At 40.6% G+C, this 18,309-nt stretch overlaps 1 protein-coding gene across 1 annotated transcript in view; it reads left to right on the top strand.

Annotated features, from left to right (window-relative positions):
• Positions 1–12,569, top strand: part of ZBTB14 (zinc finger and BTB domain containing 14) — a 65,830-nt gene extending 53,261 nt beyond the window's left edge. The window contains exons 2-3 of the mRNA XM_075585290.1: positions 2,693–2,764; positions 4,365–12,569. Coding sequence (XP_075441405.1) covers positions 2,762–2,764; positions 4,365–5,720 — 1,359 coding nt within the window. The 5' untranslated portion in view covers positions 2,693–2,761 and the 3' untranslated portion in view covers positions 5,721–12,569. The remainder of the gene's footprint in view (positions 1–2,692; positions 2,765–4,364) is intronic.
• The last annotated feature ends 5,740 nt before the right edge of the window (positions 12,570–18,309 follow it).

Genomic DNA, 18,309 nt, shown 5'->3' with positions numbered 1-18,309 from the left:
TTTGGGGTTTACTGAGTCTTAAGTTGATCCATATTGGTGAATTGTCTGAAATTATTATATTTTCTATTTTAGCTGATTTTATTCTCGTTAAGTTAGCTGAGATTAGGAACCGGTCTATTCTTGAGAACATATTGTGTGCGTGTGAATACTAGCGGGTTTAAAATTCTCCAGGGGTCTACCAGTGTTAGGTTCTCTGAAGGATTTTAAAGTTCCCCAGTGTGAGTGCGAGTGGTGCGATATCCTTTTGTTTCCTGATCTGTCAAGTGTCCAGCCCTCCACTACATTGAAGTCGCCTCCTACAACAACGGTCTCTGCATCCCACTCAAAAATTCTTTGGTAGAGATCTGTGAAAAACAAATGGTTAGGCAAGTTTGAGGCATATACCTTAACCAACAACATTCTTGAGTCTTCTATGGTGATGTCGGCCATGAGATTTCTTCCTCCCGGATCTTTCAGAATGTATGGATGGTGTAGTTCACATTTTTGTTTATTAGTATTGCAGTTCCTCTTTGCTTTCCAGTGTATGGTGCCGCGATTATTTCTTGGATCCATGGTGCTTTTAGTCTTTTGGTATCCTCCTGCAGGAGGTGTGTCTCTTGGAGGAACGTCACCTGTGCTTTGGATCTTTTTTATACGGAGAGCATCTTCCCTCTTTTTGCTGGTGAGTTCAGGCCCCCTCAAATAGTTACACTGAAGAGGTGATAGGTACTTAGTATAGGCTTATCAATGTAAAGTATTTACCTTTGTTAGGATCCACGGAAAAATAGAATTACCAAAACAAGATCACTTGGATTTGTATTTCAAATTGGTATACTCCTCTGTAGGACACAGTAGGCCGTAACATTTCAGAGTGCTTCTCCTGGGGATAGAGCTGTTCAACTCTCACAAAGTAGATATGATCTGAAGAATGAACTACTTTTAACTTCAGCGACAATGTCATTTCTTAGTTTTTCGGCAATAAATTTGACAAATTCTGCACACCGCTCATCGTTACTATATTGTTTGAGAACATGAACGCCAAGCTTGCGTGCATAATTTAACAGTTCTTTTATGTCGCTGAATGGTTTATTGGACATTTCCCTTTCCATCTTTTTTACACATTGCCCCATTGGTGTGCTTTCTGGATTTTTTTGTGCACTCAAACTTTTGGCACACTTGATATGTAGACCAGACTTTCCATGATATTTGAAACTTTCTACTTTAAATGGTGTATTGAAAATTTGTCGTATGTGTGTAGGCGGAGTAACGCCAGTCTTACGAGCAAAATCCGAACAGATAATACATGATGCAACAACTGATTCCTTGTTATATTTTAACCATGTGAAATCTTTGAGCCAACTGTCTTGAAAATTTCTTCTTTTATGGATTAACTTTGTTGCTATCGGACTGGCTTGATCTGGAGGAGTATCTTCTACAGTCTCTGTTTGGTTAACACGCTGAGATGGTCCCTGGTTTTTATCTCACAAAAATATATGGAGTGAAGTTTGTCTTGTCTTGTTGCTCATCTTTGCAGATGTTGGTTCCAGGCAGACGGTGGGTGCTGGACGGTGGGTCCAAGTTGATGGGTGCGACCAGGCTGATACCTAAAATGTAGAAAAAGATCTTTCAATTAGTAAAGATGGAATGATTGGCAAACAGTCGGAAGTCAGTATACTGTATGCAACACTTACTTGAAGCCAAAATTAGTGCACACAATCAGTGCAGGCAGGGGGTGGGCGGTGGAAGGCAGATGGGTGCTGGAAGGCAGATGGTGGGTCCAGACTGATGGGTGCGACCAGGCTGATACCTAAAATGTGGATCAGAACACAGCAACTTTTTGCCTCCTCCCCCCTCCAGAGTACAGTACTTGATCGGCTTGTAAAAGTACGGACTGTGAAGCTTGTTAACATGCAATATAAATGACAGTAAGCTCTCAAAATACACCGCACACCTACACCCAGAAATAAAGAAATCACAACACTTAGTGAAGGCATTTTAAATCTTTATAGCAAAGTTGTGTGTGTGATCAGATGATATGGCGCAGTGGGTGAAGTCTCCCACCCCCCTCCACACAGATTATTCACAGTATGGTCACGTGATCAATTGCCAACGCAAAGGCGCATACAGGCGGCAGCAGGAAGGAGCAAAGGGCCGCGGGGGTGATTAGGGAGCCATGTGGGGACCAGGGGGATCGCACGGGTTGGCTTGCAGGAGGCAGGGAAGGAGCAGAGGCCGCAGGATGGAGGATTAGAGAGTACTTACTCTCCAACAGATCTCCAGGCAGAAAGAATGGGCGCTCGTTGGGGGCGGGCTCATATAGAGCCTTGCCGCGCGCTCCCAGGCTTTGTGGCCAATCAGCAGTCAGGTAGGGGGAGTTTTTTTTTTTCCAGCGCGAGCAGGGAAAATTTCAGCGCGAGCAGGGAAAATTTAAAAAAACAAACACGTGTGCTGCTTGGGCCAATAGGAGCTTGCCCAGATGTTAAATCCACTCGCCCCGGGCGTGCAAATGTATAGGATTGTCGAACACTGTGTATATATATATATATATGTGTATATATATATATATATATATATATATAGTCCAATATGTCAGACTGCACATTTGAGTAAGCTTCAATGTTCGTGGAATAAAATTAACAATTGTAAGTACTGTGGATAAAAACATTTTATTACAAAGAGAATCTTCATCATAATCTCTTGTCTTCTCTTTCAGGTGATCTTCTTTCAAAACAGAATTATTCGTAATTATCCGTCTTCTTTAAGGAAGTTCCCTCTTTTGTTCATGGTATGTAAGAAAGAAAAATGTAACTGCGCACCAATTGTGTGATAGATAGTGACTTAAATATACAATTGTGTAAATATATAATCTCAATAACAATTACAGAAAGTACACACAAAATATTTTTTTTTGCACTCAATTGTTTTTTAAACGTTGTGATAGTGTAACAAAAAAACTTTGTTGTTAAACCTCTTAAATAATATGATAAAGTCTGCTGCTCGTCAGGATAGATGGCTCGACATCATGAAGATCACATGAAAAGAAAAATAGACAGTGCACGACTTCTCATAGTGTATAAATGTATATACAGTATAATAAAGCAACAATATGGTGGTATAATATGCACGTACAGAATAAATCGATTATATAGGCAGGACATGTTTTTGGTACATGTTACCGCTCGGGTGTCAGTGAAATCCCTCTCTGAAAAACGGCTGTCCTCATGCGCTCCCACTCCGGTCGTTGTAGACGCTCCTATTTCAGGCTGTCCAGATCTCTGCATATGTGCACAGGCTGGCAAACATCCACACAGCAGCAAAATCACACCTGGTACGGAATCAGAATACACGGCGGATCGGCGGAACAAACTAAACCCAATGAGGGCAGCCGTTTTTCACGGAGCATATCATACCACCATATTATTGCTTTATTATATATACATTTGTACACTATGAGACGTCGTGCGCTGTCTTTTTTGTCTTTTCATGTGTTCATGGTATGTGTTATATAATAATCGATGTTGACAATGTGTTCTATAGTCATTGATGTTGATAGAAATCACCATGCTAAGTGAATTATACAATTTGTCAAGACAAAAAAGCAGCATGTACATGATTATTTGGAAATGCTCACATCCAACATTTAAAAAGCTTAAGTTAGCTGTAAAAAAACAGTGTATTTTTATTCAAACTACTTTGTTCTGTCTTGCTATATTGTGTTTTTCTCATCCAGTTTTATTTAAGTAAAATATCTATTAAACATTTTTTAAATGTTTATAGATTTTGGTATTATAAGTTGTATAACTAACTGAATATATGTTTACTGACATACTTTTAACATATGAACACATAGTAACATGGAGTTAGCACAGGCTGTTATCAAGAGCACTACATTTCTGATGACACAGCAGTATATTGGAGTCACATAAGTGGAAGGTGATTATTTTTTATTCTAAATCAACAGGAGATTGTCAGTTTCAACAAGGAGAACATTTTCAGAGTACCTGTCAATCAGAAGTCTGATCTTATTTGGAAAACAGTAGGAATTGAAATTGCTATTGAATTACACAGATATTTGGGTTACATTTTTCAGAAAGTCAAACAATCTTAGACTATGCTGTAATTTAGCAGTTGCCTGACTTTTTACAGCCATCTGACTTAAATCTTTTGCTGCCAAGAGGGCTCTGTAACACATTGGCTTGCAATGGCAAGGCCCTTCTGGCAGTGACGAGCCAGAATAGTGTTGGGACTATAGACATCGAGCCTTTAGTATCCTTTTTGTCGTGAACGCACAATACATTTAATTACCTCTAGACATTATATTGAGTAACTGAAATGACGTTAATTTTGCCAGTTCTGTTTACATATGTTTTTCTTTTACCCTTCAGGATTTTTTCATCAGTATGTCTGAAACTATAAAATATAATGATGATGATCATAAAACTGTATTTTTAAAAACACTAAATGAGCAACGCCTAGAAGGAGATTTCTGCGACATAGCAATTGTTGTTGAAGATGTCAAGTTCAGAGCTCACAGATGTGTACTTGCTGCGTGCAGCACATACTTCAAGAAACTTTTCAAGAAACTGGAAGTTGACAGTTCTTCAGTAATAGAAATTGACTTCCTGCGTTCTGATATATTCGAGGAAGTTCTCAACTACATGTACACTGCAAAGATTGGCGTCAAGAAAGAAGATGTCAACTTGATGATGTCCTCGGGCCAGATACTTGGTATTCGGTTTTTGGATAAGCTCTGCTCTCAAAAGCGTGACGTTTCCACCACAGAGGAAAATCCTTCTACTACAAAGAATAAATATTCATATGAAACGAGCTTGAAAATAAGTCGGCCAGTAGGTGAGGCCAATGACAACCAGGATGATGAAGTAGAGGAGATTGGAGATCAGGATGATAGTCCCTCTGATGACACAGTTGAGGGAACTCCACCAAGTCACGAAGAGGAAAAGTCACCCACTGCTACACTGCGGGTCCAGGAGGCAATTCTAAAAGAATTGGGAAGTGAAGAAGTTCGGAAAGTTAATTGCTACGGTCAGGAAGTCGAGGCAATGGAAACAACTGAACCAAAGGACTTGGGATCGCAAACTCCTCAAGCCTTGACATTTAATGACAGCATTAGCGAAGTGAAAGATGAGCAAGCACCAGCTTGGACCACAGCAACGAGTGACATGAAATTTGAGTATTTACTGTATGGTCACAGGGAACAATTTGCATGTCAAGCATGTGGCAAGACCTTTACAGACGAAATTCGGCTAAGAAAACATGAGAAGTTGCACACGGCAGATAGACCATTCGTCTGTGAAATGTGTGCCAAAGCATTCACTACGCAGGCACACCTGAAAGAACATCTGAAAATTCACACAGGATATAAGCCCTACAGCTGTGAGGTGTGTGCAAAGTCTTTCATCCGAGCGCCAGATTTGAAAAAACACGAGAGAGTTCACAGTAATGAGAGACCATTTGCATGCCACATGTGTGATAAAGCATTCAAGCACAAATCTCACCTAAAGGACCATGAGAGGAGACACAGAGGGGAGAAGCCATTTATTTGTGCATCGTGTACTAAAGCGTTCGCAAAGGCCTCTGACCTAAAACGTCACGAGAACAATATGCATAGTGAACGCAAGCAAGTCACCCCCAGTGCCATGCAGAGTGAGACAGAACAATTACAGGCAGCAGCTATGGCAGCTGAAGCAGAGCAACAGCTTGAAACAATTGCCTGTAGCTAAAAATCTATTATCCGGAGTAACTTGTATGTCGGCATACTCATACGTAACGTTTTAAAGTTACTGTACATTTGATAAACTATGTCCAATGGGCAGCGCCCTTCTGTAAGATGTTTAAATCACCATGTTCCTCCCTCTCTCCATTTTTTTTAAATTCAAACATTTCAATTAAAAGTATCCTCCATTGCTGTCACTCTTGGGCTTTTGGGACTTGTTTCAGTTTTTTAAAGCAATTTCTGAATGATGATTGCAAGCTACTAATATACTTGATGAGACAGCCAAGAAAAACGGTGGTTTTGCAAAAAAAAATTACATGAATGGTATGTTTCAAGTTGTGTTATGTACATTACGGGACTGGTGCTTTAACGTTGGGTTGAATGCTTCATGTTACCCGATTTTGCTTTGTAGCCCCACACACACGATAAGGATTACACACATCTGCAGGGACCTTTTTGGTTTCAGTTACGTATTTTGTCTAGAAACCTAAAAACGAAAGACAACATGAAATCCGTTTTAGTGGCATATATTGTAAACTTTCAGTGTGATTAGTGTCTAATTATAGACAGCTAAGTAGTGTTTTACTCTACAAATGTATGAGAAACTTGTATTTTGTTTTAAGCAATACTCACACATGCAGTGTGTATGTACTGTGTAGTGGCGAGAAAAAGTTTGTGAACCCCTTAGGATTTTCATGTTTCAAACCTAAAATGTTATTAGATCTTAAGCTAAGTCCTAATAATAGATAAAGATAACCTTATTAAGCAAATTACACAAAAACATGATACTTTTTCAAAATGTATTTATCCACAAATGATAAAACATTCAATATCCATGTGTGAAAAAGTTTATGAACCTTTAGATTCTTTACCTGGTGGCACCCCCTTGAGCAGCAATAACTTAATCTAAAGTTTTCCTGTAACTGCCTGTCAGTCTCACATCGGTTTTGAGACATTTTGGCCCATCCGACTTACAGAACAGCTTCAACTCAGTGACATTTGAGGGCTTCCTTGCATGAACAGCTCGCTTCAGATCCTGCCACAACATTTCGATGGGATTTAGATCAGAAATATGACTACGCCATTCTCAAAAAACGATTTTTTTTCTATAGTTATTCTTTTGTAAATCTGCTTGTATGTGTTGGATCATTGTCATGCTGCATGACCCACTTTCACTGCCATTCTCCTCTAGAATCTTCTGATAAAATGCAGAATTCATGGTTGCGTCAATGATGGAAAACCATCCAGGTCCCGAGGCAGCGAAGCAGCCCCAAAAAATCACACCCCACCACCATGCTTGACGATTGGGATGAGGTTCTTCTGTTCGAATGCAGTGTTTGGTTTTCGTCAAACGTAACGTTTCTCATTGAGGCCAAATAGTTCTACCTTTGACACATATTTGACTTTTCTGGAACATTGTTCCAGAAGTCTTGTGAATCTTGTGAATCTTCTATACACTGGCGACACACTTAATCGCAGTGCGGCCAGATCCGCAAGCCGGGAGATTTCCCGGCTTGCTAGTGGCCGCCCCTCGGCGTGCGCGCGGTCACGCGTCTTCGGGAGCCTGCGCCCCCTGCACGCGCGTCCAGGGCTCCCCGAGGGAGCCCTGGTGTCCCGCGATGTGGGGGACGGCGGCAGGGGGTTCCGGGGGACCCGGCAGCGGTAGGGAGAGCGCCCCGATCGGAGGGCGCTCTTCCGCTGCTTCGGCGCGCGCCCGTCACCCTCCGGCGCACGCCAGGCTACTGCTGCGGCCAAGAACGGGCAAATGCTCGAATAAACTTGGCCGCAGCAGTATGCTCTTTGAACTTCAGATGGGCAGCAGTGTTCTTTTTAGAGAGCAGTGGTTTCCTCCTGGCTATCCTTCCATGAACACCATTCTTGTTCAGTCATTTTCTAATAGTTGAGTCATGAACACTCACATTAGCCAAGGCGAGAGTGGCCTGCAGGTCCTTGGATATAACTCTGCGGTTCTTTGTGATTTTGTGGATGATTTGCCGTTTGTTCTTGGAGAGGTTTTGGTAGGACAACCACTCCTAGGTAGAGAGACCGTGGTCTAGAACTTTCTCCTATATGTAGACTATCTGTCAGACAGTGAATTGGTGGAGCCCCAAATCCTTAGAAATGGTTTTGTAACCAAAATTAGACTGATGAGCATCAATAACTGCTTTTCTGAGGTCCTCAGAGATTTATTTTGATCGTCGCATAACATGTTACCACCCACGTCTATGGTAAAGACCAAACTTGCACTGTTTCTGTTCTTAATCTAGGTTGTGGCCTCCCAAACCCACACCCGAAGATCTACCTAATTATTTAAATACCTGTTTCTAATTATCCCCTTAATTTAGCTTATAAAATCAGGGTTTCACTTTTGCGCATACGATGACTCTTAATTACTCATTGATTTTTCTAATTCATACATCATTTTGTTTCAAAAGACATGGACTTGGTTAATATAAACATCTTTTGATTCAACAAGGTTATCATGGAAAAACTATGGAATTTACGTCATTATCATTGGGGTTCACAAACGTTTTCTCGCCACTGTGTGTGTATGTATATATATATATATATATATATATATATATATATATACACGTTTAAGGTTTAAGGTTATGGTGGGTGAAAAAGGCAACAAGAAATCTCCACCGTATTGCATACGGCAAATAAAAAGATCACTTGTGAGCACATTCACATGTCTTAGGCCTCGGCCATGTTCCTTGCTTGCTGGCGGAAGCGCGCTGATGTGCGCTCCCGCTCAGCACTGAGCCCCTACAGCCGCAATTAGAGCGGCTTTAGTAGGAACTCACCTACCCTTCCGTGCGCTTGCGGAAGCGTTGGTCTTAGGGGAATTTAAAATTCCCCCGCTTGCTGGCGCGACAGGCCGGTCACGTGAGCGGTTCGCCCAATGAGGGCGAACCAGCTCCGTGACGTCACTGGCCCGCCCCTGGCCAGTGACACACCCGGCCCGCCTCCTGACGGCCCGCTGACAGCGCGTGCGGTAAGCAACCGCAAGGCCAGGGAAAGCACCCGCTTTCCCTGAGCCTCAGCGAGCAAGCAGGGAGCCTGGCCGAGGCCTTAGGCAGGTCTGCAACCCTGCCTTTCACCATTATTCCCAGCATACAGTGCTTCCACTGCAGCAAGGGATTCTTGGAAATGACATGCAAATGAGCACCCATTTTGTCTCAACTCCATTATTACATGGAACCCTCGTGTCAATGCTCGTAAAAAAAGTATATAAATGTAATAAAGACATTAAATTGAAAAGAAAAAGGATAAAACAATCTCTAGTACCTCGTAAGTAAATTAGGATAAAAATAATACCCCTAAATAAAGTAAAGCCACAAAGCCACTAAATAATACAAAAGTAAAGCATGAGAATGACTGATAAGTAACAATGATATAGGGGGGATGAGGCATGCAATCAGCCTCCCACCTACAAGACCGACCGGTCTGATGAGAATACTGGTGGAACAACACAACCCCCAATCTACAGCAAAACAAATGTATATATTTATACCAGGGGTACAGGGATACCTGGTTACGAATGGAGTAACAGCAATGAAAAACATGCAGTGTCGTAGGTGTGTCAGACATAAAGAGTATGATCCACACATAATGAGCCCCTGGGTAAAGGCAGTCCATAAATATTAGTTCATAACAGCCGCTCTATAGATAGGCATATGGACAATTCCTAATATAGTATAAGGAGTGGGAGTACTGAGACACGGCTGAGTCAATACTAAGCCACCGCTGAGAAATAGTCCTGAGCAGATGAAAGAACCGTTTCTGATGTGCTGACAACGGCAACCGCTGAGTCGCTGCTGAATGCCAGGTATCCACGAAGAAGTGAGTGAGTGCTAAGGCACAGAGGTACTCAGAGAGTACAGACAAAGGAACAAGCCCTGACGTATGTTTCGCCAACCGCTTAGTTCGGAGGCCTAATGAGGAGGCGGACATTCGTTCTATTTATGTTGCTTCCTCCATGATGTCGGACCAAATAAAAGCGATGAGCGCTGAACCGGCACAGCTGATCCGGCAATCCGATAACCAGACCACACACTGTTTTGCTAGACGTTAGCTGTACGAATTGTTCAGGGATAATCTGAGTGTGAGACAAGGATCGTAAATAACATGTATACCATGGAGAAGCACATGATTGTAGCAGGTTTAAAGCCTACTTCACTTGAGCTGACATTGTTATCAAACACACTATATAAGACTCAATTTGGGTTTAGACCAGCACACACATTGAGACAAGCATAGTAACATACAGTAGAGGCAACTCTTATTCGAACAAAAACCAGTGGCAATTCCCCAAAAAACCCAGGAAACACCCAGGTACATTCTGAATACATGCCTTAAACTTTCCTTAAACTAGCCCCAGCATTTCTGCATTGATTAATGGCCTATCAGATTAACAGCGGGGGTCCCTGGCAGTCCCATTCAAACTGAATTGGACTGCCAGGGATCCCTGCTGTGTTAATCCTATGGGTCGTTAGTCAATGCAGAAATACCTTAAACGTGCCTCAAACTAGCCCAGCACATACCCAGCACATACCCAGAATGTAACCCGGCTAGTTTACGGCAAATGTTAGAATAAACGTTGCCTCTACAGTAATAACCTATGCTAGTAATTTATTATACATTAATAATAATCTCTCAAATGATGGATACAACTAAATCCATCCATTTAAAAGTAAAGCAATTCCTCCTGATTTCATGTAACTACAGAAGTGTATGTACTAAATGCTATTGTTACACACTCAAATGATAAAGTTATATGTTAAATGTATTAAAAATAACTGTAACAAAGAATATAATAAATGAATAGATAATAATCAAAATATCTTTACTATGTGATCAGAATGTCTATATCTTAACCACATATAGCAGTTATCACATTTGCTTAAGACAAAGGTAATAGACATCCCAAAAGCTATGATATAGACTAAAAACCCTCCACCGTTAGCTTATAGCATATAAAAATATTACTTGTGAGCACATTCACATGTCTTAGGCTGGGTCCCCGCTAGCGCTGAGCTCGCTGAGCGGGCGGCGCTTGGTGAGGTGACTTGTATATATATATATATATATATATATATATATATATATATACAAGTCCCCTCTCACGCGATGCGCGGGCACACACGCTCACCGGCGCTCTGCGCTTACATAAACAAATTTTACAGACTTACAAGCGTGCTCAGCTTTCCCTGCATTGTCCCCCCCGCACCCCCCCCCCCGCGAGCGCTTGCGAAAATTTAAAGGACACCCGTGCTCATGCTTGGAGAGCTCTCCAAGCATGAGCAAGCTCAGCGCCAGAGGGGACAAAGCCAAAGACAGGTCTGCAACCCTGCTTTTCACCATTATCACCTAGTATACAGTGCATCCACTGCAGCCTGCAAAGTCAGTGTATCTCATCCCAGGCTATGTTTAAAACAGCGGGCATTGACACAAGGGTTCCATGTACTAATGGATTTGAGACAAAATGGGTACTCATTTGCATGTAACTTCCCAAAATCCCTTGATTCAGTGGAAGTACTGTATGCTAGGTGATAATGGCGGGAAGCAGGGTTCCAGACCTGTCTAAGACATGTGAATGTGCTCACAAGTAAAAATTTTAGATTTGCTTAAGAGGTACTAGAGATTACTTTATCCTTTTTGTGCTCATTTTGATGTATTTATTAATAAATGTATATACTTTTGTACACCTGAGTGCTTTTTGTGGAATACTTTTCACTTTCTTTGTTTACATATTTATATTATCCCCAGCACCGTCTGCAGCTTTTTACTGTATAGCATACTTTGTCTGATTTAGGTACATTTTTTTTATTCGGTCAGTTTTAGGCATTTTTTCATTTTTTATATATATATATATATATATATACACACACACACACACACATTTTAACTTATGGTGGGTGAAAAAGGCGACAAAAAACCTCCACAGTTAGCATCTGGTAAACCTACGCAGCCTTGAAAATTGCAAAGCCAGTACAACCATCCTCACACTGATGAGACTGATAAAGGTTGAAACATCAGTCTGTGAGTGGTTTGACTGGGTTTGCATCTAATCCCATTCTGTGCTAAAAAGCTGTGTGAACAGCACAGCATTTGCTTATAAAGGTTCCATGTAAAATTGGATTTCATGCAAAAGGTGACACATTGTGTGCTCATTTGCTTGTCATTTCCCAGAATCCCTTGCTGCTGTGGAAGCACTGTATGCTAGGTGATAATGGTTGAAAGGCAGGTTTGCAGACCTGTCTAAGACAAGTGAATATGCTCTTTATTGGAGAGAGTTTTTATATATATATGTATGTATGTACTGTATGTATTTGTATGTATATATATATATATATATATATATATATATATGTGTGTATGTATGTGTATATATATATATATATATATATATATATATATTTTTTTTTTATAAAGAAAAACCCATGCAATAAACCTATTACCTGTGAATAATGGATCAACATTTTTTTTTTACTGTTAATTTAACTTGTTCCTACATGAAATGTATTTTTTTCAGATTTGCAGTTTAGGCAAACAGTTTTAAACTCTGTTTTATGTAGAGGGCTTAATAGTAAATTATCCCTATCAAGGAAATACTTGTCTTCAAATTTTTTTTAAACTGGTTATCTATTGGCTATTCTTTTTTCTCACCCAATGTAGAATTGACATCCTAGAAGAATATGTATCCCATTGAAGTAAAATGTATATGAACAAAAATTCTAAGATGTATGTAGGGGAAGTACTTAATATTAATAACGAAAACACACTTTGTTCTACATATTGGTATATATGTAATGACATTTGTATATTTTAAAATAAAATTATATTTGTTTTCGGTCTGCTCAGTTACTGAAATTTGCAGCTGTATCACCTAGTTTACTCACGTTCATGAAAATAGTTGTGTATTAGTTGAACGATTAAATAAATAAATCAATGCATATACATATTTAGTGATTGAACAGTAGGTGTCCCAGAGTTGCATTGTTAGTGCAAGACACCAAGGAGGTAAGTACAATGAAAAAATGAAAAAAATAATATAATTGTATTTAACTCTTCTATCAAAAAACACTCTAATAAAATATTACAAATCTTGCCTCTATTGTTAACACAGTGTGTGCTGTTTACTCCATTAGTGTCCAATAGTGCTTGTGCCAGAAAACACCGTGGATACCAAATTGCCTCCAGGTGCTAGTATATGCAGAGGTTGGGAAAAGAAACACCCTAATCATGGGTGTACATCTCAATCTTGGTTTCCCTGTCTGAGACAAAATGTTCATGTGTATGATGCTACAATTTGCAACAGTTCACAGTGCATTCACTTCTGTGATACAACCACAGCAACAGTAAATACTGTATGTCAAGCAGTGCTGTTAAGGTTATACACTTGTGAATCCTATAAACAAATGTTACTTAATGACATGGAGTGTATCGATATTCTTGCACTCTCATAGTGCCTTTCAATGTATAGAGATCGCTGTCTACTACCATAGATAGCAAGTCACAAGGACACACTTCTGACTCCAACTAGGAGGAAGACTACCCCTAAGGAAGTGATTCGCTATATAAGTACATATAATACACAAAGGAATGACCTTAGACGAATTTTCAATAGACACTGGCACCTACTAACTGAGGACGAGGATCTAGCAGAGGTACTTAATAGATCTCCAACATTTACAAGTAGAAGGTCTAGAAACATTAAAGATAGGATTGTTCAAAGTCATTATCAACCAGCACAGACAAGGACATGGCTGGATCAGAAACCACAGGGATCCTACCCCTGTGGCCGTTGTAAAGCCTGTATGTTCATGCCTCAAACAAAAACGTTTACCGACACTGATAAAGAAAACACATTTAGGATAAAAGATTTTATTAACTGTAACAACAAAGGAATCATTTATGTAATCAAATGTACTTGTGAAAAAATGTATGTGGGAAAGACGTATAGAGAACTTAAAATACGGGTTCTTGAGCACCTCGGCTCAATACGTAACAATCAGGATACACCTGTCTCGACACATGTCAATGGTATCCATAATGGGAATTGTAAAGTCTTACAATTTGCAGGCATTGAACAAATACCCCTGGGACCCCGCAAAGGGGATTGGAACAGACATTTATTGCAGAAAGAATGCAAATGGATTTTTAAATTAAAAACTCAGAGTCCTTTGGGGCTGAACGAAGGTTTTATTTTTTCACCTTCTATATAGCCTACAATCAACCCCTAGTGCATTTCTTTGATCATCCTGCTAATAGTGAGAACTACATATGCTAAATCTTTAGTAGGGCTGTATTGACCTTATGGGCAGCCCGCTCAGCAAGTTTCCAATCCTACACATTAACATATATACCGTTACACTAAAAGACTTTGTGACTACGAAATACCCCTAGGATCCCACAAAGGGGATTGGAACAGACACTTATTTCAGAAAGAATGCAAATGGCTTTCTAAATTAAAAACTCAGAGCCCTTTGGGGCTGAATGAAGGTTTTATTATTATTTCATCTTTTATATAGCCTGGAATTAACCCCTATTGCATTCCTCTGATCATCCTGCTGATAGTAAGAATTAAATATGTTAAATCATTAGGAGGGCTGTATTGACCTTATGGGCAGCCCGCTTAGTAAGTTTCCAATCCTACACACTAACATATATGCAGCTACAATAATAGACTCTGTGACCCATCTATGAGAACCAATCCATATTTATCCTGATATATAATGTCTAACTAACATCCTTTACATATATTCCTATAAGTAAGCTAACACTTATCTTGGAACTGCACTATTCATTGGAATACAAATAGGCACTAAAATAAGGTGCTACATCTTTAAGAGGCAGATACGTAACTCCTCTAGGCAAAAACGAATTGGGGAATGCATACACATTAGCTGTAACCCTCAGCCCCACCCCCAGGAGAGGTATACATGTAGAGATCTTGCGAATGCAGGCACACTCTTCCCCCCTTGAAGAAGCGCCGGTTCACGGCACGAAACAGCTGTCGGGCAGTCAGGCGACGCAACCACAGATGACGTCAGCTAGTTCGGAGGAACTTGCCTCACACAGTGTGCTGAACAACATGCTGATCAAACGCTAGATGCAGACCCTAGACGCAGAGGAATTATGGTTGTATGGCTCTAATTTTCTACCTATGTGCAACTTAGTTACTATTTACTGAGGCACTGGGACTTGTGTATATATACACGTAGAGGGTATTAACCCCTTGTTTGATGCACAGTGGATTGGCAGTGTTTCTGAGACGCAACTAACGTCTATCCATTAGAGCCGCTTTAGAACTATTTAAGATAGGCTTGTGTCTGAAACAGACTTTGTACATATGTTTGTGTTAACTTATATGACTTGCTATCTATGGTGGTAGACAGCGATCTCTATACATTGAAAGGCACTATGAGAGTGCAAGAATATCGATACACTCCATGTCATTAAGTAACATTTGTTTATAGGATTCACAAGTGTATAACCTTAACAGCACTGCTTGACATACAGTATTTACTGTTGCTGTGGTTGTGGTTGTATCACAGAAGTGAATGCACTGTGAACTGTTGCAAATTGTAGCATCATACACATGAACATTTTGTCTCAGACAGGGAAACCAAGATTGAGATGTACACCCATGATTAGGGTGTTTCTTTTCCCAACCTCTGCATATACTGGCACCTGGAGGCAATTTAGTATCCAGGGTGTTTTCTGGCACAAGTACTATTGGACACTAATGGAGTAAACAGCACACTCTGTGTTAACAATAGAGGCAAGATTTTTAATATTTTATTAGAGTGTTTTTTGATAGAAGAGTTTAATAAAATTTTATTTTTTTTTTCATTTTTTCATTGTACTTACCTCCTTGGTGTCTTGCACTAACAATGCAACTCTGGGACACCTACTGTTCAATCATTAGGAATTTATAGGCTGAGTGCAATATAATTGGAACCTTTTGGTGATCACCCTTTGATCACTTTTTTGAAAATATATCTGTTCTTTCCCACTGCACCGCTATCTTAACTATATACTTATGAACATTAAGGTTGAGCAGGGATGACCCCCTTCCCTACCTAAAATATACATATTTAGTTAAGATCACTCAATAGTTGCATTATTTAAAAAGTGCAAACTATCCTAACCAATTGTATCCTCAACATAGATCATCAAACTACTCTAATAAAGTGTCTGTACTTTATTTTGCTACCAAAATGTATGTTTTAGAAATGAGCACATGCTAAAAAAAAAAAAAAATCCTTTGATAGAAAATTACAGCCATTTGTATAGTCATCAAAGCCTAAAAATTCCATCAAAAATTGCAGAATATGATATTTTTTGCTAAAACCAAAGATGAATAGCAGTGCAATATTTATGTGGTTCAATCTAGGGGATTGAAACATTGTTTACAAAATTCAAAAACCTTTGAAGAGTTTTTTTAAAATACTTTTTAAAGCTAGTTTGTAAACATAGAGACTTTGGAAGAGTTAGATTTTTTTTCTTAAGTGTTGCCATTCATTTAATCCCACTGTTGCCTAAACAGGATCTTACAAAGGCAAAGATCCCATTCTCTCTGCCTCGGATTTATTCACCTTTTACTGGGGTAGGATGGGTGTGGTAAGGTTAAAGGAAACAATCCTCTATATGTATTCTATATCAGAATCGCTTTATTTCTAAAGAAACCAGAACAGGTAAATATTTCCTTCTAGTCAGTTTTTATTTATTTATTTTTGTAACAGGGTTTACATACATAGGAAGTATAGAATCTCTAGAGATAAACCACGTTAATTTCAGCTCCAGAAACCCCTCGCTACCCGAGATACTTACCGGGAAAAGTGTCACCAGTATAGTCCCCTCCAGGAGAAACAAACTGCAGGCAAATAATATGGATAGGTACCAAGGTGTGCTCCCCTTTTGGACTCACTATTTGACTGCATGTAAGGATGCTTTTTGTACATTAGTGTGGTGTTCTGTAGAGAGTTGAGAATAATCATTTGCAGAAGACATATATTGTATATTTCTTCTTTTTCTTTTCTTTGTAGGCAATGTTGTATTGTTCTTTCACTGCAGATAAACCACAAAGTGCAACAACTTTTTTTTTTTTTTTTTTTGTGTGTTGCTATCATTTTCCAAGGAGTGTGTAACGAATCGGGGGACAAGTGCCTCTCAGCACGTCCCCTCCACCTCAATCCCCACTCCGCTCTCCTGCCCTGATTCCCTGCCTCCTCAATCTCTTACCCTCTCCTCACATAGCCGTCCCTCCGCGGCGCACGCCGCACATCCACTCACGTGATCGGGCCGCGCGCGCAGTAGCTTCGCAGAAGGGACGCGAACTCAATCGTCTGTGACGGATCAGGGGACACGCATCTCCCAGCGTGTCCCCGTCACCTCAGCTCCCACCGCTCCTGGTTGCTCCGCTCCTTCTCCCTCTCGCTCCCTTACCTCCTCCACGCCGAGCCGCTCCTCCGCAGTGCACGCCGCACACCCAGGCACACGATCGGTGCGCGCGTACGGCAGCCTTACAGAGGGCGCGCGCACCCAATCCTTTCACCAGCCCTCTCGCAACCGTGGCTCCGCCCCTCACCGGCTGCAGGCTATTGCGGTGGATTCTTCCCCTGTCTCCTCCCCTGCACCTATAAACAGAAAAATAAGTGCGCAACCCAAAAGACAACTTAATTGTGGTAAAAGACCACTGTCTAACAGTGAAACAAATATACAAATATTAACCCCTATATATCGTAATTGGCTATGCACACGATAAAAGGCACAACCCTACTGTGGAAGTGAAAAATATTTTGAACCATACAAAACCGTTGGTATATGGCGTATGCTGCTATAGTTAAAGAGTGGCTCAGCACTCCCACGAACTAGAGATAAAAGACAAAAAAAGCGCAAAACGCAAATAGTGAAGTATATCAAAAACTTTTTTAGTTAAAAGAAGGTAAGTATTCTGCGTACATCAATATATAAGAACATTCGCATGTACGTGTATCAATACACAAAATTACCACACAGCTGACATCATGGTGGGTATTAGAAGGAAATTTCTCTGGTGAGTAGTCTTCCGCGGTTTTCAGATGTCATCTGGGTCTCTTACGGTGACTGCAACTCGTAACCAGCATCCAGATCGTCTGAGGATTTCCTGCGGCAGGCACTACGTTGTCGTCTGGGTCACTCACGTGACGTTGATGAAAAAGAGAGTCCTCAGTCCAGTTGTTCACACTATGTGTGTAGTTAAAGGAAAGTCTCTGTACCCGTCAGCCAGTAAGTTAGTAACGAGAGAACACAGAGAGGTGTTCACATCCCAGTCATGGAGACCGGCGACTGGCAGTGACGGTTCACCTCAGTGTCCGCGCATCCGTGTGACGTCACATGGGAGGGCGTATCTCCAGCAATATACACCCGGGCGGTGTAGCTATGGAGTAGTACACAGGGAAATGCCTGATAAACTACCTTGTAAGCAAAGCTGTTAAGGGAAGTATAAAAGGTACCAATATAAAAACAAAGAATAATCCTACGTGTTTCGTAGCTGTAGAGTGCTACTTCATCAGGGATTATTCACTGTCATTACCCAGAGGCAC

The sequence above is a fragment of the Ascaphus truei genome, chromosome 2 (genome assembly GCF_040206685.1).
Source record: "Ascaphus truei isolate aAscTru1 chromosome 2, aAscTru1.hap1, whole genome shotgun sequence".
Taxonomy (NCBI): Eukaryota; Metazoa; Chordata; class Amphibia; order Anura; family Ascaphidae; genus Ascaphus; species Ascaphus truei.
Note: the sequence above shows the minus strand (reverse complement) of the source record. Positions and strands in the feature narration are given on the sequence as shown.